At 40.8% G+C, this 22,621-nt stretch overlaps 1 protein-coding gene and 1 long non-coding RNA gene across 2 annotated transcripts in view; both read left to right on the forward strand.

The window, feature by feature from the left end:
- Positions 1-13,404, forward strand: part of slc16a10 (solute carrier family 16 member 10) — a 58,963-nt gene extending 45,559 nt beyond the window's left edge. The window contains exons 3-6 of the mRNA XM_031285620.2: positions 892-1,321; positions 7,060-7,203; positions 9,434-9,662; positions 12,693-13,404. Of these exons, the coding sequence (XP_031141480.2) occupies positions 892-1,321; positions 7,060-7,203; positions 9,434-9,662; positions 12,693-12,928 (1,039 nt within the window). The 3' untranslated portion in view covers positions 12,929-13,404. The remainder of the gene's footprint in view (positions 1-891; positions 1,322-7,059; positions 7,204-9,433; positions 9,663-12,692) is intronic.
- A 2,206-nt stretch (positions 13,405-15,610) lies between these two features.
- LOC116040321 lies at positions 15,611-18,104 on the forward strand. The gene is made up of 2 exons (XR_004102644.2): positions 15,611-16,866; positions 17,269-18,104. It is a non-coding gene; the product is annotated as an uncharacterized LOC116040321 (long non-coding RNA).
- The last annotated feature ends 4,517 nt before the right edge of the window (positions 18,105-22,621 follow it).

Here is a 22,621-nt window from a genome sequence, read left to right on the forward strand (position 1 = left end):
ATCGGAGCGTTTTAAGTCTCATTGAGATCAATATTTCTTTTTACAACTAATTACATACAGCATATATACACAACTCCGGACAAATGTATCCCCCCCTCAAAGTGATCAATGCTACTTCACCAATAGACCATTATATACCTAAAATATAAGTATTTTAAACTAAGAAAAGTGCTGTAAAAGTCTATAGTGCGATAGAATGATAAAATCCGAGCAGCAGTTGCTGGTTGTATTTAGTCGCTACAAAGCTCCGGGACTCCGGCTACCAGCGGCAGTTGTTTAGCCGCCAATAGGTGACTGTGAGCCGGCTACAGGCACCGCCAGATGACGGTGCTTTCAGGGGCCGTGGTAGAGGAGTTTAGCCAGAAAAAGAGAGAGTCATGCGGCAATGACAGTTAAGTTCAGGCACCAAAACGATTGTGGTTTGGATTAAAACACTCCAGAGGAACGAACAAGCGGATCCTGGGTGAAAGTATTTTGTTTTCGTCGCGAAGTGAACTCCGCTCTCCGGCTTGAAAGCGCTGTGTTTCATGTTGACACCACGTTGTGCTATTTCATTTTGAGATTATTTTAAGTGCATGAATATGTGTTTTGGTGTGGCTGGCCGAGTGACACTGTATTTATTATTTATTAGTATTACTTATAAGGCTGTACTGTATTGATTAGATTTGAATTAAGAGCTTGAATCCCATTATCAAAGCAGACTGTAACTATAAAAGATGGTGTCGTCAGCATAAAATTGAACATTGCAGTGCTCAGTTGGAAAATACATTTTAATTATGTATAGAGTAAATCGTAGCTGGGAGACGTCCTGTGGATGAATTGTTGGCCTTTTGTCCTGGAAATCTTTAATGTCAGCAGTACAGTGATGTATCTTGTTTGATCCCCTCTCAGGTCCCTGGGCCCCATGTACTTCACCTATGGCATTGTGTTTGCCTGCGGCTGCTCTTTCGCCTACCAGCCCAGCCTGGTCATCCTGGGCCACTACTTCAAAAAGCGCCTGGGTCTGGTGAACGGCATTGTGACGGCCGGCAGCAGCATCTTCACCATCACGTTGCCCTTCGTGCTGTCGGGCCTGCTGGAAAAAGTGGGCCTCCAGAACACCATGCGCGTCCTCTGCATCCTCATGTTTATTCTGATGCTGGCCGGCTTAACCTACAGGCCCCTGCTGCCAGTCAAATCCAGTAACACCCGCGCAGGCAGCCGGTGCCCACCCATGAGCCAGATCTTCAACATCAATATCTGGAAGTCTGTGGGATATCGCATTTGGGCCTTCGGTATTCCCGCAGCCCTCTATGGCTACTTTGTGCCTTATGTTCACCTGGTAAGTTTGTGTTTTCTACATACTTTTTCATTAATCTGCTCTATAAATCAAATTTGATTTCACTGACTTTCACACATACCGTGTATAGGAACTGGTTCTGGGTGCCCAATCCTAACCGTTTACTTAAAGTATGTGTTGTTTGTGTTGTTGGGTGTCATCACCCACTCTCAGGGCCAAAGGTCAGTTTGATGACGAATAACCACATGTGAACGCCAACAGATGCCATGGTGTGATTTCTTAGTATCCTAATTCCATGTGTTGGATGTGGTTGTTGGCACGAGGAAGGAGGAAGGGCGAAGTCAACAAGGGAGCTTCAACAACACAGATATCAAAACACATACTAGCAACGTGAGGTTTATTAATGTGAAAGATGAGAGGGAAGTGAACCCCAGCCAGAGTCTTCCACGTTGAACCCCAGCCAGAGTCTTCCAGGCAGTCAGCGACGGTACTGACTGTTACCATGATATGATTTATGACTCTTAAAGTGTACTTCAGTATTTAGGAACATACAGTCTACTGTATATGGTTGTCTAAGTAAGAAAAAGGCACTCCTAAGAACACTTTCAAATCTTATGTGCAAGAAAGAATACAACATGAGAGCCCTGTTCCTTTTTTCATTTGCTTTAGAGAAACATACGGCCGTGAGCCAGAACCGGCCCGCAAAAGGGTCCAATCAGGACCACTGGAAGACTTTGCAAAGTGTGAAAGTAATTAATTTCAATATCAAATTTACCACTTAGTATCAGCAAATATCCGAGTTATGTAACATTATTTTTTTCTTCCTACAATGGTCTTAGAACGCTGTCAGAAGCAACTTGCGCTTGCCAACATCAAGCTGACAAGAAACTCTTTCTGGAGAGGTTTACTGGTCTGGCCCACTTAAAATCAAATTAGGGTGATGTGGCCCATGAACTAAAATGAGTTTGACACCCCTGTTGTAGAGTATAGATGGTCAGAAAAAAAAACTTTAACATCTAATTTTAACCTAAAGAATACACCTCACAAATGGTATGTATGTGATCTTTGATTGAGACAATTATGCCAACGTCTTGAAGAATGTCTCAAAATCTGGACAAATGAAAGCAAAACCTGCTAGATACCATGAGAGTCGTAATGTGACTGCACGTCACAGCAGCATGTGTCCACATGAGATACTTCAGCTGTGTGGTCCTGATGAAAGTAACCGAATATGACAGGAAGGAACAATCTGCAGCTCTCCCTTCAGTCAGGAGACAGTTCTGTAAACAGGTGTCACTTTCCCTTACTCTCTATTTATTTCGGCTATAAGATGGGAACATATGATATTGGAGAAAACATCTTCTCGGGAGGGCTGGAGAGCAGAGTCTGGATGTGTTGGACGGACTCAGGGGGTGACTGTTTATTTGGACACGATGACTCTGTTATTGGAGGAAGATCAGTCTGTCAGCGTGTAATGTGTTTTCCCAACACTTCTCCTGTGTCTGCTACTCAGACTGGGGCCCGGCTGTAGCCTCCGCGGCACCCCTGCCCTCAGAGCCCCAGCAACCGTCCTTCCCTAGACACAGAGCCCCCCTCCCTCCCTGCACTTAAGACCAAGCCCCGGCCTTGTGACACTGCATGGGAAGAAGAAGAAGGAAATGGGTCAAACTGCATATTGTTCAGGTTTTCAGGAAGGGGCCCTCACAACCTCTCCACACTTTTCTTTATCTGGTGTTATGGCATGCATAGGTGTTTCTTTGCATAAATGCAAATGCTTTTTACAGCCACACTGCAACAGTTCCATGTGTGTTTTTCCTCTTTCCAAATCAAGCTGTATTTATCTGAAGACAGTAAAAGTGTAAAGTCCAATGTAGGTAGTTTGACACACACACACACACACACACACAGATTTGAGATAAGATGTCGGCCTTCAGGTACGGCTGTTTGCTCTATGCGTGGGCTGGTAGAAGGTGTGGTCGTGCTTACTTGGCAAAAATAACATTGAAGAACAGCACATGAGAAAGTTTAAACATATCAGCAAGACAGATAATGGACGTCCTCTTTTTTTAATCAGTATGGCTGATCATTACAGATTCACATTAGCGGCATACAGAATGGTGTTTTTCTATAAAAAATCTGCCTTTACTTGAAAAATAAGCTTGTTTCAGTGTGTTTAATGAGGAGCACCTGCTGTGGGCTGGAGGAGGGCTGGCTGTTAGAGAGAGCATGTGGGTTGGTGCACAGTGGGGCTCTGAAGGGGGGAATTCACCCCAAAACACACTACAAAAGCAGCTTCAAATAGCATATCAGTGATGTTGCGTTTTCTAATTTAGTTTTTCTTATTTGTGTTTAACTGAATGTACAATGCCATGTTATTTAGCAACCAACGAGTGAATCACTGTGACGTCGCGCTAACACAAAAATCACTTCCGCGTAGACAAGTGGCCGTTTATTTCACAGCAGGAGGAGCACAGATTTTACTAATAACATTTATTATTGCTCTTATGTTATTAATTGCACCTGTGTTTGACTGCTGTGAGAAAGCTCTACTGTGGAGTTTGAAAAAGCCTGGTGATATTCTATATTTTTCTTATTGTCAAGAAATCCCATTAAAATACCAAAACCAACATGGAATACATCCTACCAACACATACTGTCATGTTCAGGCATGTTCTGTAGGCATTATTAGGAGCTTGAGTGGAGCAAAAGTGCACGGGCAGGATCTGTGTGTGTGTGTGTGTGTGTGTGTGTGTGTGTGTGTGTGTGTGTGTGTGTGTGTGTGGGTTATAGGGCAAAATGTTTTTGAAAAATATCTAATTGTGGTTTTGTTGTCTGCGATATGATTTGCGATATAATTTTCCAGTTGTTGCCTGCAGCATTGCTTCTTGGTTGTGGGAATCCCCACTGAGCAGGACACTCTCGAACACACAGCATGCTGTTGTGGCGTAGTGACAAAGACGATAAGTCATCCAGAGGTCTTTGCGTACGGATGTGGACCCGCAGGCAGCAGACACACAGGCCCTTTGAGCAGGACTGCTGCTGCCTGCCTGGAGGTAAAAGTAGCTGCCAGGGCTCCCGACAGGAGGCCCCTCTTTTCTCACTGGCTCTCCAACTCTGGGCCTCACAGATCTGTGCACATAAAGCAAGTAATGTGGAAAAAGAACATCTGGGCTGCTTTTCTAACAGTCTGAAGTGGAATCTAACATTCACTGGCAGCAGAAACAGAAGATAAAAGAGGAATGTTGAAATACGGAGCAGTTAGATAAGGGGTAAGATAGAAGCAACAAGAAACTGTGGAAAATGGCTGATACAGTACGGAGCAGTGGAAACACTGCCAAACCTCACATACATGTACAACCTGTTTTCTGCTTAAAGAATGCAAAACAATGAGCAAGTGAAGCGTCACGTCCTAAGTATGAAAACATTGTGATGTAAAACGTCTCACAACTATGTGCTCCTGGAGGAAAAACTGTAAACTGCTTTTGTGAATGACATTATTAACTCACTTGATAAAAAACATTGTGCTGCACTCCTTGTAAATCTCTTTGCAGCTTATGATACTGGTAATCACGAGGTTTTGTAAAATAAGTGGCTTTCCATTGGTTTTGATGATTCTGCGTACAGTCGGAACAAATCATGTTGTTGTGGTTTGAGTTTAGATAGTTTAGTGCCCAGATGACTGATGAAGGTGTCCCGCACAGAGCAGTATTAGGCCCTCTGCCGTTGTAAACCATTGTATAAAATAAATTTGTAGGAAAAAAAAATGTCGCCAGGGTTGAGTGGGTCAGGGGATGATTCTCATTTACATATTGTCTCTGACTTTCTATATAATAAAAAAAATGAACAATATTGTTTACTTTCCAACTGAGCACTGAAATGTCCATTTTTACTTGACCTCAAACCTTCTGCAGACTACAGACCTACAGTATGTTAAAGGCCCCTGTGATTTGTGATATTGGGCTATTTTAATAAAATTAATTTTAGTCATTTAAAGCATTTTATAAAAACACAAAGCTTTTGGTCTTGCTACTCTGACCCGTGTGCCTAATGCAAATCTGATTAATATTGAACAGCAATATTATTACTGAGGAATTTGGTTACATAGCAGATTGTCCAACAAAACACATGTTAAGTAGGGGTGGGAATCAGCAGGGGCCTCACGATACGATATCATCACGATACTTACGTGACGATATGATATTATTGCGATTTTAAACATATTGCAATATTCTGCGATATATTGCAATTTATTACCTTTTTCGAACTTTAAATTTTTCCCAATTTCAAATTATCCCCAAAAGGAAACTTTGTCAACATCTGTTTTATCTAAAAAGATCTTCATATTCGTTTGTTCATCTCACTTCAATTTTATTGCTGCAAAATGGGATTGTCAAGCAGACAGACAACACATATATAATAAAAGATCGATACTTGGCGTCTGTGTATCGATTTCCCCCCCATCACTAATGTTAAGCGCCTCGCTCTAAAAGCACAGAATTCTAATTGGATAGAGGAACGGACGGAAACATTATACAATCCCCTGTACCATCTACACTGGATGATGGAGACATACAGTATGCTCATACTGCTGCCATTACCCATAAACCACTGGATGCCGTTAACCCAAGACAAGACAGCTGTCAAAGTAGAGCTGGGCAATATATCGATATTATATCGATATCGTGATATGAGACTAGATATCGTCTTAGATTTTGGATATCGTAATATCGTAATATGGCATAAGTGTTGTCTTTTCCTGGTTTTAAAGGCTGCATTACAGTAAAGTTATGTCATTTTATGAACTTACCAGACTGTTGTAACTGTTCTGTTATTTGCCTTTCCCCACTTTACTGATGATTATTTATCAAAAATCTCATTATCTAAATATTTTGTGAAAGCACCAGTAGTCAACACTACAATATCGTTGCGGTATCGATATTGAGGTATTTGGTCAAAAATATCGTGATATTAGATTTTCTCCATATCGCCCAGCCCTACATCAAACTCATCACTGAGAGTTCTATGAAAATGTCATCACTGATGTCGAGAAGACATCATTAGTGCTGCAACTAACCATTTTTTTCCTTATGCTAAACAGCTATTATGCTATTTGTTTCTGTATTTATTATTCATTTTATAATAATGTTTAATATCTTTGTTTATGTATGCGCAATTCACCAAGGCAAATTCCACGTAGGTGTTACGCAATAAACCCTTTTCTAATTCATAGTTGATTAATCCGTTGATTATTTTCTCGATTAATCGATAAGTTGTTTGGTCTGTAAAATGCGGGGGGGGGGTTTCATCAGAGTTTTCCAAAGCCCAAGATGACGTCCTCAAATGTCTTTTTTTGTCAACAACTCAAAGATATTCAGTTAACTGTCACAGAGGAGAGAAGAAACTAGAACATATTAACATTTAAGAAGCTGAAATCAGAGACATTTTACGTTTTTCATAACAAATGACTAAAACCAATATAATAGTTGGTGGTTCATTTAACAGTTGACAACTAATCGATTAATCTTTGCAGCTCTAATTATCATACCTGTGTTTTTATTTCTGATGCCTTACTTGCTGAGATATGTCAGTTTAAACTGAACAGACACAAGGTCTCTCTCAATCTCAATGAGACTTGTTGAATATATAAAGTTGAACTACCACCACAGCAGTTAGACTTGCTGTTCCCTCTTCTGCATTTTTAACATTCTTTTTTCCCCGGGTGTTAACTGGATAAGAGCCAGGAGACATCTGTGTTCATTTCTTTCCTTCATTGTCCCCAGATGAAGCATGTGGAGGAGCGTTTTGGAAAAGAAGCCAGTAAAGAAGTTCTGCTCATGTGCATCGGCATCACGTCCTGTGTGGGCCGTCTCATCTTCGGCAGGGTGGCAGACTATGTTAATGGAGTCAACAAAGTCTACCTGCAGGTGAGTTTGAGGTAACAGACTGAGAAGATCAGTTGTTATCTCTGTACCTTCCAGCGTGTACCTCACTGGTACAGCCAGTGTGCTATCAACGTATTTTTGAAGCCTTTGAAAGCTCTTTTTTATGTTAAAGATGCCTATAACTTACTGTGGCAATAAACGCTTTTCTGATTCTGATTCTACATTCTTTTGCTACGTTTACACCTCTCATTCCCCCTGCTCTGGCGTTTCCCCCTCTCATTCCCACTGCTCTGGTGTTTCCCCCCTCTCATTCCCCCTGCTCTGGTGTTTCCCCCTATCATTCCCCCTGCTCTGGCGTTTCCCCCTCTCATTCCCACTGCTCTGGTGTTTCCCCCCTCTCATTCCCCCTGCTCTGGTGTTTCCCCCTATCATTCCCCCTGCTCTGGCATTTCCCCCTCTCATTCCCCCTGCTCTGGCGTTTCCCCCTCTCATTCCCCCTGCTCTGGCGTTTCCGAGCCCCTAAACCAGAGACATTAGGAAACACTTCTGACCCGTTTTGGTTTGGAATCTGCGGGATTGTGTTGCAGTCTCAACGGCCGCAAACGGAGACACTGACGCCAATGTTTCGCCCCCTGATTGGGTCATGACGTCTCGGTCTCTGAGACTAAGCTCCTAACGTTACCATGGCAACTACAAGCAACGGCGGAGTATACATGCTGCCTCCTGTTTACCCCGGCACGCGCATGCCCAGTATACAAGCATTTTAATGAGATATGCGGTTTGGGCGTGTTAATTTAAACTGAGATTAGTTCTTCCACTGGAGCTAAAAACACTTGTGTGCACAGAGATCACTTTTGGCTCAAAACTCCGCTTAAAAACCAAAATGTAGCCAAAATATCCAACTGAAATGTCCATTCAAAGTCCAACTGAAATTAAATCAAAAAGTACATTGAATTATGCTATACTGCAAAAAGAGACTAAATGACTATAATTCCTCAATTTACATGAAAAAGCCATGAAACAGCATTTAGATGATCACGTGAAGCTCATGTGATACAAAAACTCTTCCGCGAAATCCAAACTACCTTAATCACACACACACACACACACACACACACACACACACACACACACACACACAAACACACACACTGGAGGACCTAAACTATTTATATCGTGCAATAACACAACATAACATTGAATTGTTTTTATTGTTTACATTGCCCCTGTTATTATACAGTACTGCTGCTGCTCGCTCTGCTTGCACATTACATTGCACTTTATTGTTTGTGTTCTTAGTCATTTTATGTCTTTTATTGTCGTAATTGTCTTTTTTAAATGTCTTATGTTTATGTTTTCATGCATCAGGGAACTGCCACCCAAATTCCGTTATATTGTTGTCTGACCCCTCAATATAATGACAATAAAGCTAGAAACTTGAATTTTAGACTTCAACTTGACAGGAAACTGTACCCTGATATAGATAGAGCTGGGCAATATGGAGAAAACCAAATATCACGATATTGTTTACCAAGTTGTTGTTACTGTAGGGTTGACTATCGGTGCTTTCACAAAATATTAACACAATGAGAGTTTTGATAAATAATGTGTAATGACTAAGTGGATAAAGGCAAATAACAGAACAGCTAAGACTGGAAAGTTCAGAAAATGACATCACTTTACTGTAATACAGGGAAAAGACAACACTTGTGTCATATCACGATATTACGACATCCAAAATTAAAGACGATATCTGGCCTCATATATCTGGGTTTCCCCCAGTGAGTGTATTGCAAGCAGGCCTAAGTTGCCCCCCACTAGGCCTAAGCCACTGGGAATTATTTTTGTATTATATATTGTATTTATAAAACTACAGTTTCAGTGGGCGGCTCGGTGGGAAACTTAGACAGTGTCATATTTTCAAATCTCCAGTTAGCTTTTAGCACTGACTTAATGTAGGGTCCTATGAAATCTGTTTTATAGCTTTTTGTAATTCTCAATTTAGCAATTCCTTCCATGATTCTGTTATCACAGAAACTATTGGAATCTACATCAATGCTCTGTGACTGGCCCCAGCCGGGCCCTCGTTGAAAAAAGACACTTGCTACCGGGCTAAACAACTTTTCCGGGGGGAAACTCTGTATATCAATGTCGATATAATATCAATATATTGCCCAGCCCTACCCTGATAAGGAAACCTAACGATTATGAAACCATCAAATGAAGGAGTAAGAGAATAATTGGAATCCACGCCTCTCTCCTGTCCCTCTAGGTGACCTCCTTCTTCGTCATCGGCCTCATGTCCATGATGATCCCTCTGTGCAACATCTTCGGCGCGCTGATCGCCGTGTGCCTGCTGATGGGGCTGTTCGACGGCTGCTTCATCTGCATCATGGGCCCTATCGCCTTTGAGCTGGTCGGGGACAAAGATGTGTCCCAGGCCATCGGCTTCCTGCTGGGCCTGATGTCCGTGCCCATGACTGTGGGGCCCCCCATCGCAGGTAATACAGGAACAGTCTAAACACTAATTAATTCTCTCAAGAAGCCACTGGGTACATGATACATGCTCACGTCTAGGGGTGTAACAATACATCGATCTGGATCCATGATTCAATATATTTGATGCAAAGTGAAAAATCGATACATATGGTCTGTAAGATGCCTCTTTATTTCAGATTCCCACTTTATTACCACTACTACTTATTACTAAAGAGTTTGTTTTTAATTTGTCTGGAAGAGCTCAGTACTAGTATTGTCAAACATATTGTAGTTGCTTTATTTGAGTTGCTATGAATGTAACTGTGTTAAGTGGGCGTATGATATCGTCTTGTATCGATCGCAGGCCCCTGGATTAAATCAGCAAATATGTTGTTCAAAGAATCAATATAATATTTTATCGTGATAAAACTTGTGATTTATACCCCTACTCACGTCATACTGAATATCGACCCTGTTCATATTCTAGTAAAGCATTGTGATGTAGTAGTCTATATCGACAACGATTCATTCGCCGGAAGTTCCGCCGGATGTCCATTACTTTCCGTATACATTTAGTAACAATATTTAACTGTTTTCGAGTTGATTATTGTTCTGCAGAAACCAAATTTAATTTAATGAAAATATGGTCTCACAAAGGAATTAACAAATTGTATTACTATGCTTAAGATGCCATTTTAAAATGGAACATTTGCAACAATCACACTTGACCTCTGAGACAAAATGCATTCCTGAAGCATCCGAGTAAAGCTCTTAGTCACTGTCCTGAGATAAAGAAGAATGTCACACTGATGGGCACCTGGGTAGCACACCTGGTAGAGCAGGCGCCCATATACAGAGTTTTACTCCTTGACACAGCGGCCGCAGGTTCGACTCCGCCTTGCGGCCCTTTTTTGCATGTCATTCCCCCTCTCTCTCCCTCTCTCTCCCCTTTCATATCTTCAGCTGTCCTATATATAAAAAATATAGGCCTAAAATGCCCCAAAAATAATCTTAAAAAAAAAAAAAGAATATCATACTGATATTCATACAGTAGGGCTCTTGCTCCACCTAGTGGTTATTTTGGCACCATGTAGTTGCTGAAGAAGCCAGCACATACTGTATTCTAACAGCTGTGTCCTGCCTATATTCCATGGGAAATGCATGAGCTCTTTAACACTGGAGTGCAAGTGACTAAACCTGCATTGTGTGGGCTTGAGGGGTTCCATGATATAAATCAGTTTTAGTAACATGTACGTAAGCTTAGCTTCATGTGCAAAGTCCTGAAAGACAAGGAATTCATTTTACAGTCTGTGTGACTTTCCCCCTCAGAAAAGTTCAGAGGTCAGGGTCAGCTAGGAGAAACTTTAGTGAAGTGAATGCTTGCAGACACAGGGCTTGAACTTCCCTCAAGCTGAACAAGTGGCTCTATTAACGTGCATAAGACAAACCACGTTACTGGGAGAAATATGTTAAAGCTATAGTGTGCCACTATTTTATATCAATGAACGTCCGTTACGTTAAAACCATTACCAAATGAGATTATTGATACAAAGCTAGTCTTACATTGCCAGACCTTCCTCCACAGCGCTGCGGAGGGTCTGGCTAGTTCACACAGCATTCTGGGATGGGAGAGAAAGTGCTCTGGTTTATTGGCATTTCTTTAAACCAATCACAATCGTCTGGGGCGGTGCTAAGAAAGGAAACTTTCTGTTGCCACACTATAAAATATAACTATGAAACAACTACTAACTGACAATCGATCAACGGTACAGGATCAAATACTTTAAATGTTACAAATACATTCACAATTCACACAAAGATACTATTTACACAGATGGATATATAAACATAGATATTTACTCTGGATGTACTGTCTTTAAAACTATACATTCATTAGTGCTGCCACTAACAACTAATTTTCTAACGATTAATCTTTCGACAAATTTTTCGATTAGTCGACTAATCTTAACGACTAATTTAAAAAAAATCAAGTGTTTGTTATTTCGTCCATTTTATTTTGAACTCAAATGAAAGGCCTCACATGGAGGGTGACCAAAAATAAATAGGCAGTCAATAGTAAAACGACGATGTTGACTAAAAAAATTGCCGTTGACTTATTTTAATTGTTGATTACGTCAACTAATCGCGGCAGCACTAGAAAAAATGATGACAAAATGAACCTAGGGGTTAATAACACGTGTGTACCGAGTCGACCGTTCTCTGGGATATGTTTTCATGCTAATTGAATGTGACCAGTTTTAGCGCAAACCGCTAATTAGCTTATAAAGCTAGTCGTCGGGGCACGGGTAAAGTAAAAAGAAATCACGACCAGTTGAACGACGAACGCCGTGCAACCAGTAACATAGCTCAAGCACGGCGTTCGCCGTTCAGCTGGGCGTGACTGTTTTCCCAAGATGGCGTCTGCCTGTATACGTGAACGGTACAGTCTTTATAATCTATATTTTTAATAAACGATCTGTACACAAAGTTCTCAGTGCTTCGGTTTACATGTAGGGACCCTCATTATGCTACCGTGGAAGTGTGGTGATATTTTGAGCCTTGTTAGTGGTGTAGAAATAGAGATTTATTTTTACTTTCACATGCCCCGACGACTAGCGTTATAAGCTAATTAGCGGTTTGTGATAAAACTGGTCACATTCAATTAGCATGAAAACATATCCCAGAGAACGGTCGACTCGGTACACACGTGTTATTAACCCCTAGGTTCATTTAGTGCTGGATTTCAGTAAGTACAGTAATAAAGTATTTGTACAGCGTATACTTTGTTACTCTGTATCTATATATTATGTGGATACTTTGTTACTCTGTAACAACACGTTCATGCAGAACTGTACTGTACTCTTATCTGATATCTACTCTGTAACAAAGTATTTTTACTTTGTTACCTTACAACACTGGTTTTGTACACAGTGTTGATTTATGTCCTGTGCCAGACATTTCAAACTTAAGTAAAAAAATTGAAGTCAAACTTTTGACCTGTTGGAATGATAATAACATCCCTATTTCTTTCTGTCCCTGTTCTCGGCGTACAGGCTTCCTGAGGGACAGACTGGGTAGCTACGACGTGGCCTTCTACTTGGCAGGTATCCCACCGATCTTCGGAGGCGCCGTGCTGTGTCTGATACCCTGGGTGGAGGCCCGGCGCAAGAGGAAGGAGAAGGAGGACGCCCTGAACAAAGAGCAGGGTCAACTGCTGACCGGCCAGAAGCGCGATCACGAGAAGGCTCAGGGGGACGCGCCGAGCAAAACTGGAGAGTCTGTCCTCTAAGTGTCCCGTTGAACCGACTGAAAGACACACACACACACACACGCAACGGGGTTTAGACTGACACTGCTGAGTACTGCGATACAGTAGGAGTAAGATTGTAACAACTGCCTTCAGTAGAAGAAAATGCCAAAGTGATGAAACATATCAGATAAGAGTCAAAGGGTTGAAGTACAGTTTTACATGAATGTGATCCCGAGAACTATGCATTAGAACTATGCATTAGATTGTTTTGACTGAACTAATCTCAAAAACAACAGACACAAACTTGAGGTTTTAAGTGAAAATTGAGAAACTGAACATTTCATTTCATTTGTCACAAGGGAAAAGAAGAGGTGCTGTGCTGTACTATAAATGCGGTGTATTCATAGCTTGAGCCAGTGTCTCAACCAAAAAAACACTTTCAGATGGACTTTCTTTACAATCAGTTTTCAACACTACCATATGGTTTTTTTTTAGATGTAGAAATATAACATAAATAATAAGTCATTGAATTGTACACAACAGGAACCCAGTCATGTGTGGGAACATAACTTGATTTAGCCTCAATCGACATCTTTTGTTTTTGCGTCAGCGCAAAGCAAACATTTCTCCTTTAAACCTGCCATCTTTATTGTGTCCAGTGTCCCTCAGACAGGACGCTTCTTAAAGCCAAAAATTGTAAATACTGGGGGTAATGTGTTGATAGTGTTTCAAAGGGACATCCGGAGGTCCTCATTAGTGTTAGTCCTGAAGCTCTGGGATCATCTGAGCTGTAAGGGTGCTCAGACACTTGAAGCGAAGCAGCTTTTAAGCACAATGGTTCTGCTCTGTCCTCCAGGCTGGATCCAGGAAATCACATCTTTTATACAATGAGCTGTACTCAAGACTGGATTACCAAAAAAAGGCCCTCAGGGGCCAAAAGGCTCCAACCTTCACCATGTCGCAATTAGTTTGTGGTAATAAATTGCATATTAGTTTGGTAATTCTGTATGAACATAGTGTAGACTGAAATGATTGAGACCTTAAGGCAGTGTTGTAGTACTTGAGATCGGTCTTGGTCTCAAGACCCATCTTAAGACCAATTTTTGAAGGTCTCGTCTCGGAATCGACCGCATTTGAACACGGTCTCGGATAAAGAGGACTCAGGATTTTATTTCAAGACCGGTCAAGACCACAACCGCAGGGATTTCGCTAAACTGCCTGTGCATTCCATGTCTGATTTAAGCCTATGTGTTAAAATGTACAAATGCAACCAATGACTTGACTTACATCTAATTTGAAATTTGTTAGCGTAACCCCCCCTCTTCCTGCCCCCTTTTACACACACACTCCCAAGAAAGTGAATGCGGGAAACAGGAGAAGAAGCTCTGGCTGTCTAACACAAATCTGGTCTTGGTCTTGACTCGGTCTCACCCTCCCTTCGTCTTGGTCTTGTGTTGGTCTCCATACACTCTGGTCTTGGTGATGACTTGGTCTTGGTCTCGACTACAACACTGCCTTAAGGAGACCTCTGCATTATTACATCATCTTGAAGGTCCCACTGTGGGCAGGGGGCCCCAGGTAACATCTACATTTAAATTATTTAAGTTTATACTAAGCTTACATGGTGTATATTCTAGGGCTGCGCGATATATGGAAAATATGCGATAATGCTGTTGCACATTGCGATAACGATATTACCTGCAATAAATGAACAGTACTCAGTTCTGCCTTTCTTTTGCTTTCAGTATTCTGGTGAAATACAACACATTGCTTGTTGAATTTAAAACAAATGAAAGAAAAATCATTTCCAACATTCTTTTATTGAACACATTGAACACTGAACTGAATATAAAAGGCAGCACTGAAAAAAAGAATGACAACTACATTTTAAAGTGCAGATTTCTGCTGATATTTTCTATCAACTAACACAAAAGAATCTCTGCGTGTCTTTCCTGATGTGTCGCAGCCTTTCGAGATGTGTCTATTGATATTGCGATGAGGATTAGAAGAGCGATATATTGTGCAGCCCTAGCATGTTCGTACATGCAATTGTGGTTTATCGAAGTACCACACACCTATTATAAGTGATTAACTAATACAAACACAATCCACAGAGAGTGGGAGGAATGGGCCACTGACTGTGCTGTGATTGATTCGTACAAAGAGGCTTGCTTATAATCGAACCGTGTGCCTGAGAAGTGTTTAGTGTTTGTGATTAATACTTTTAAAAGGAACAGTTTGACATTACGGGAAATACGCTTATTCGCTTTCTTGCCAACAGTAAGATGTACACCCCTCACATTTTAGTAAATATTTCATTATATCTTTTAATGGGACAACACTGAAGAAATTACACTTTGCTACAATGTAAAAATGTATGTACTTTCCTCAAGAAAATGTGATGTTTTTCAATTAAAACAAATAAGCAATTCGACATTAGGGGTGGGAATCAGCAGGGGCCTCACGATACGATATCATCACGATACTTACGTCACGATATGATATTGCGATTTTAAACATATTGCAATATTCTGCGATATATTGCAATTTATTACCTTTTTTCCAACTTAAAATTTTTCCCAATTTCAAATGATGTCCCCAAAAGGAAACTTTGTCAACAACTGTTTTATCTAAAAAGATACATGTCTCTGTTTGTTCATCTCACTTCAATTTTATTGCTGCAAAATGGGATTGTCAAGCAGACAGACTGACCAACACATATATAACAATAGATCGATACTTGGCGTCTGTGTATCGATACAGTATTGCCACAGAAAATATCGCGATACTATGCTGTATCGACTTTTTCCCCCACCCCTATTCGACATCATTTTGGACCCATAGAATCACCTGCTAGAGCAGATAATAAATAAATAACACTCAAAAAGCTTCAAGACAAAGCTCGCTAAAGAAGTCCAACCAGTCATTAGATCTGAGAAAAGTCTTTTAGTTAGTTTGATGCTTTTTTTTTCAATGTTTTTGGCGCTTTTTTTTGCCGCATTTCACATTCACTCGGCTTAAAAAAAAACGGCTCAGGTGCTGCAGCTAAGACTTAATAATAATGGTAGGGAAAACCCTGAGTGTGGGTGATCTCATTTGTATAATCTGTACAAAAAAAATGATGTTATGGCATGGTTATGTGCCAGACTATTTCTTCGCGGGGTGCAAAAGACTTCCTCGTAAGTCTCGTAAGCATATTTCCCAAACTGTCAAAATGATTCCAGTAACAACAAAAACACTTAACCAGCACAGCACAGTACACCAGCTTTCAGTTATGAACCTAAATATTGATTCATACGAACGTGTTTGTGTGTATATGTCTATTAATCGTCTGCAGTATTGACATTGAGCAGTATTTCTTTTAAAACGAACCAGAGGTGAGACTTTGATTTTTTGTTTCCTTTTTTTCTCTGTAATTTGGTCCAATATTTTTTGCATAGACTTTCATTGTGTGATATAAAAATGTACAACGCCAAAAAAAAGGTATATAAAAGGAAATAAAGTTTGCCCAGCAGCTGGTCCAGGTGATAAGCGTCGCCGTGTCAACAAGACATCCCTTGCTCGGATGAATGACCTCTTAAAAAGGACCAAAAAAAAACCCATACTGCATATGTAACTCCTCACCACTTTATTTTCGTTGGAGAGCTATTTGAAATGGAAGCTAGGACATGAGTTGTACTAATCATTGACTATGTGACCATTAGACAGTGAAATCCGGTTAATCGTTAACTCTGCCCCCAGTTCATTAACCTTTGATGAAATGAAAGGTGTTTGTTTTATGTTTTCATATTGTATTTATTTTTGCCGTTTTTGTGGAGAATGTCATGCTGTAATTGACGGGCGTTTGCCTGAAGCCTCGATTTCATTTGCTGAAGACCAAAAAAAATTTACCAGAAAAATGAAAATGGCTGAAAGTGTGTTAATGCTGTTTTTAACTTGCTGTCATCCGTCTCCCTGAAGCCTCCACGTAGTGTCCAGTGGTGTAGTCTAATGTATTGTAGTGGGTATACTGTACTGTATATATATGTATATACATATATATATATTGGCCAGAATCTGCCTTTAGGGGAGAGGGGGGGCATATCATATTGGGAGGTCTGGGTGTCCTCCCCCAGGGAAGTTTTGAGCATCAACGACTTCATTTCCTGCATTCTGATACACTTTCATGCACCAATTTACAGTGGAAATACCTTTATTTAGCCTATGTGAAGAAGAAAAACACAAATGACAATTCAAAATATGTCAAAAATATAATGGAAAGTATGTTGTTGTGTGTCATTGGGCATTTTTAAGTGGGTATATGGAAATCCTGGAGCTTTCTTAGTAGGTATACTGGGTATACCTGCGTATCATGTAGACTACACCACTGGTAGTGTCAGTGAACCATCTGAACATGTTAGGAAGTCACTCAGTGTTCCACAGCGATCGACTGCTTTTGGAAAAACTCAGAGACCTTTTTTTGAAAAACTAGTGCACCGACACTGGCTTTTTTTCCTGCGGGTCGATGGTTTTTCCTCTGCAGACCTGTGACACTCTCTACCTCAGATGTTGTACATGTGTCCCTGTTCCCCCATCAGAGCAGGGTGACTCGAGAAACGCAAATACACTGCAAAGTGTTAGGAAAGCATCCTAACTGTCGAAAGCTTTGCTCTGTACTGAAGCGCTCGCTGCTCACAACCAGAAATGCCTTCTTTTTTTCTTTTTCTTTTAAGCATGAGAAACTTCAACAGCGTTTACATCTTTTATCCCCCCCTAAATGTATATTTTTATTACGATTAAATCACATCTGTTGCCTTATAATTCAAACCTTTTTTTTAAATGACATACATGACTTTAGTTTATTTTTATTTTCTGTCATAGTACTTCCTCAATGTTTATAGCATTTTATTGTGAATTTGCAGTCATTATTTTGCCTCTCACGTCTAATCAAATAACTGGCTTTATTCAGAATGTCTGTATGTGTATGATTTTTGTTTTTGCTGCCAGAAATGCATCTCTGCTTCTTTGATCCTACTTAAGCATAATTTCTGTCTTGATTTCTGTCTTAGTTTCATGTATTGCTTAGTTTTGAGTCATGAATTACCCAAATGTTATAAAATATGATTTTTTTCTATTTTTCCTATCTGCTGCAGGATTTGTGGTGAACTACAGAATATGCAATGTAATATGATGTAAACACAATCAGATTTCAGAATGTACAAGACAGTAAAAAAAAGATGTTTATCTTTAATTTATCTTTCCAGTATGTCATCTCTTCATTTATTCCATACACAAGCACTAAAGGTCATTGAATCAACTCCTGTGACTGTGTATGTAAAGCACAGCCAGTGGCCCCCTGTAATGTTAAACCTGGCCCCCCTATGGCCCCCCCTAACTGTGGCAAATATTTTTTATCTCGGCCGCATTTCTGTCCTTACAAGGCTGTAGAGAGTCCAGTCTTAAAGCTTTAGTGTGTAACTTTATGATATTAATGAACGTCCGTTACATTACAGTCATTGCCAAATGAGTTGCTACAAAGCTAATTAAGACTATCAGCTCCACACAACTCTCTCTGGATTTCTCAGTATGACTATGTTCAGAAGATTGTGGCGTCCGATGACTTGACATGTGACATGATTTGAAATGGTCTAGATTTGCCACTGAGCACAGCTATACAGCCACATAACACAGTTCAATTTACTTTAGTGACGACAAACAACAGCCCAGAATATTGCTGTCGACGTGGTGTCAGCTCAGGGCAAGTGCAATAAAAGTGAACATGATTTAAGGTTGCACAACCAACTTCAGGTTATAAAGAGACTTCTTTAAGCTGAACAAGAGAGTGGTGGTGAGGTATGGAGGATGAGTTGAGGAGTCTGGTGGTAGGACAGCAGATACTTGTGGGGAATAGGGGTGGGGGAAAAAGTCGATACAGCATAGTATTGCGATATTTTCTGTGGCAATACTGTATCGATACACAGACGCCGAGTATCGATCTATTGTTATATATGTGTTGGTCAGTCTGTCTGCTTGACAATCCCATTTTGCAGCAATAAAATTGAAGTGAGATGAACAAACAGAGAAATGTATCTTTTGAGATAAAACAGATGTTGACAAAGTTTCCTTTTGGGGACATCATTTGAAATTGGGAAAAATTTGGAAAAACGGTAATAAATTGCAATATATCGCAGAATATTGCAATATGTTTAAAATCCCAATAATGTATCGTGACATAAGTATCGTGATGATATCGTATCGTGAGGCCCCTGCTGATTCCCACCCTTAGTGGGGGAACAGACTGTCATTGTCTTTTAAGGTCGAGACACTGGCCGACCCTCAGCAGAAAAGGCAGTGTGACTGATCAATCTTCCCGAGTTTGTCAAAAAAGTTCCTCAGAACACACCGAAGAGACGAGACGTAATACGTCTCCATAACAGCAGGCGGCGCTAATCTGTATTGTCGCCCAAAAATGAAAACTGGCAGCTGATTGGACAAACGCGTCACGTGGGTCTGGTTTCTCAGGAAATTCACAGCCAGACTGTCATGGCGGCTTGTTCAGAATACGATCTCATATTGTACTAAAATAGTTCACCAAAACGTGTTTCTGAAAACATTTTAAGAGAGAAATAGGCCGTGCAGTTGCTGAATCTGTCTTCATTTCAGATCAACAAAGGTCAGTTTAAAAGATTTTCGTCAGATTTTGAGAGACTCTAGTCACGCTCATTTCCGGGTTGGCTCTCCACCAATCAGATGGGTCATTTGAGTCCGAAAATGAAGGCCGACGGTCCCTCGGACGGACGACGGCACGGAACACACCGAACAGACTCAAGTCACCGACCTCACCAGACTGTCCAACGGCCAATTATCGGCTCTGTGTGTCTGGACCTTTAACCCTCCTGTTGTCCTCGGGTCAAATTTGACCCATTTTCTAAAAGTTTCTATATCAGAAATTTGGGTTTCTTTCAACCAAATTGTCAAAAAAAAAGTAACATGGATGGTTCTATACAACACTTTCTTAACAAGTCAAATAAATCACCAGTTCACTACTTTCACTGAATTTAGGTGCTTAATTTAATTTGATAGAATTCGACAAAGAATTGATAAAAGAATGAAAAAAGTGACAAAAACAACAAACGTCAAAAATAAAATAAACGGAAAAAAAAGTGCAGAAAACATCCACAAAAACAACGGGTGGGAAAAAGACAAAAAAACGTGGAAAAAAGTGACAAAAACGTCAGGATAAGCTTCAAAAACGTCGAAAAAGTGACGACAAAGACAACCAAAAAAGTTTTCATTTAAAATTTTGACCCGACAAACAAGAAGTTGCATGGTCGACGGAAAGACGTCACAAGGGTTCAATTCAATTGTATTTATAGTGTCATATCATAACAGAAGTTACACTTTACAGATAGAGTAGGTCTAGACCACATTCTGTAATTTACAAAGTACCAAAAATTCCCAAAAAACAGTGGCGAGGAAAAACTTCCTTTAAACAGGCAGAAACCTCGGACAGACCCAGGCTCTTGGTGGGCGGTTGGGGAACAGAGACACTGATACAAATATACAGAAATATGATTCATAATAATTATAGCAGTTGGCAATTATAGTAATAGTAACAAAGATAATAGAACTATGACTAGAAATTAGGGACGCACCGAATCCAGGATTCGGATTCGGCCGAAGATTGGGCTCTTTGACGGGGTTCGGATTCTGCCGAACCTTTGAATTTTTTTTCACCGAACCGAACCCTACGCTCTCACGCGCGTTACGCTGGTCGACGTAATGACGGCGCCGTTGAATACTGGAAGGTGTTTACGTAGGTGGAGCGTTCAATGCAGTAGGCTGTGAGCAAGTGGAAATGGAACTCATGAGCAGAAAAAGTGTAGTTAGGCAGTAACATGTGTTTGCAAATTTGCAATGCCGATTTGTCTCGTGGTGGCGAGGACCCTAAACACTACACAACATCACCGCTGTTACAACATTTGGTTTGAAATATCCGAAAGAATACGAGTTGTGCATGAAGGAATCTACAGACAGCAGCCAAAATGCAGCAACTTCAGGTACGGCAAAGGAAGGACAGTCACTGCTAAAGACTTTATGGGATGGGAGCAGGATTCGGTATTCGGTTTCGGATTCGGCAGAATCTTAACCAGTGGATTCAGTATTTGGCCGAACCCCAAAAATCTGGATTCGGTGCATCCCTACTAGAAATAATAGTTGAACATAAATAGATCTTTTACAACTTCAAACATGGGAAACATTGAACTGCCTCTTCCTTACAGTCCATTACAAATGAACTGCATTTTTTTATGATGTCTTCACCCACATTTGGGCGATTAACAGACTTTTGTTCCCAGAGTTCAGGCTCTCTGAGGCATCCTTCCCATGCTATGTACCATTCACATGCTTTATCTGGTTTTAATAGAGTGGCGGCTGCCCGTACTTCTGAAGGAAGCAGGATTTGTAAGGAAGTGCTGCCTGGGGGGACTTAACTCAGGGAATGCATATTCTCCATGTGTGTGGCAGCCCAGGAGGTAAAGAATGCCCTGCCGACATGTGGATATCCAAGGTTCCTTGAAGGGGGCCTCTGGAGGGATGCCACCAAAAATAATATGTTTGATTTTATGGTTCATTACATTACATCCATATGAACGGGAGCTAGTTTTTCAATTTCAATTTTATTACTGTAGCGTCACAACAGAAGTAGTCTCACATTGCCAGACCTTCCTCCACAGCGCTGCGGAGGAGGGTCTGGCTAGTCCACACAAAAAACGTGCTTTGGTTTATTTGCATTTCTTTAAACCAATCACAATTGTCTTGGGCGGCGCTAAGCACCGGACGGATTAACGGTGCCTCTGCTAAATAGTCTCAGGAAGGAACTTGTTTTGGTGGAACGTGTACGTTCAAAAGTAGTTTTAGTTGTGCAACAAAAAAAGCCCGAACCTGTTTACAGCACGACATTATTCAAATGTGCGCATGCACACAGATCTTTTGCCTTTTGTCAAGAATTAATCATTTTTTAACATCATTTATTCATGACTAACGTAGGCTATAGGCCACTTGGAAGTTGGAAGAAAGAAATATGATATAAATGAGTCCTCCAGAGGCCAGCCTCCCTTTCACCTCCTCAGCATCCATCTTCACGCTGATCGAAACGCATCACGCATTACTGTTTTTAAACGAAACCTCAAAACATATCTTTTCAAGAAAGCTTTTTACTAGATTTTATAGGTTTTCCTCATAACTATTTTTATTAACCTTGATATTTATATTTTTTTATTAAATTGTATTATTTATGCTCTGCAGCACTTTGAGATTGCTGAAATGTAAAGTGCAATACAAATAAAATGTATTATTATTATTATCACCTGACTGCTCATTTACCACGCAACCCAGAGTGTAAGCCCGAGCCCGGCCCGAGCCCGGCCCGAGCCCATGTAAAATAATAGAAATTAAGACCAAACCCGTTGTTCGGGCAAAGATCTTCAGCTCTAACAGATAGTCTAGCTAGCTGTCTGGATTTACCCTGCAGAGATCTGAGGAGCAGTTAACCATAGTCCTCACAAATCCACCAGAGGTTAGAACGCCAACACAGAGACAGAGGAAGGGGACGGACATCCGGCCGAAAAGAGGGACATCCGGCGGATTTTCCGGCGGCAAAGGAGCAATCCCGGAAGTGGAACGTCGTGGATATAGACCACAACAGAAGCAATCTCAGGGCACTTCTTATATAGAGCAGCAGCAGTGTACAGT

Source organism: Sander lucioperca, chromosome 19 (genome assembly GCF_008315115.2).
Source record: "Sander lucioperca isolate FBNREF2018 chromosome 19, SLUC_FBN_1.2, whole genome shotgun sequence".
Classification (NCBI taxonomy): Eukaryota; Metazoa; Chordata; class Actinopteri; order Perciformes; family Percidae; genus Sander; species Sander lucioperca.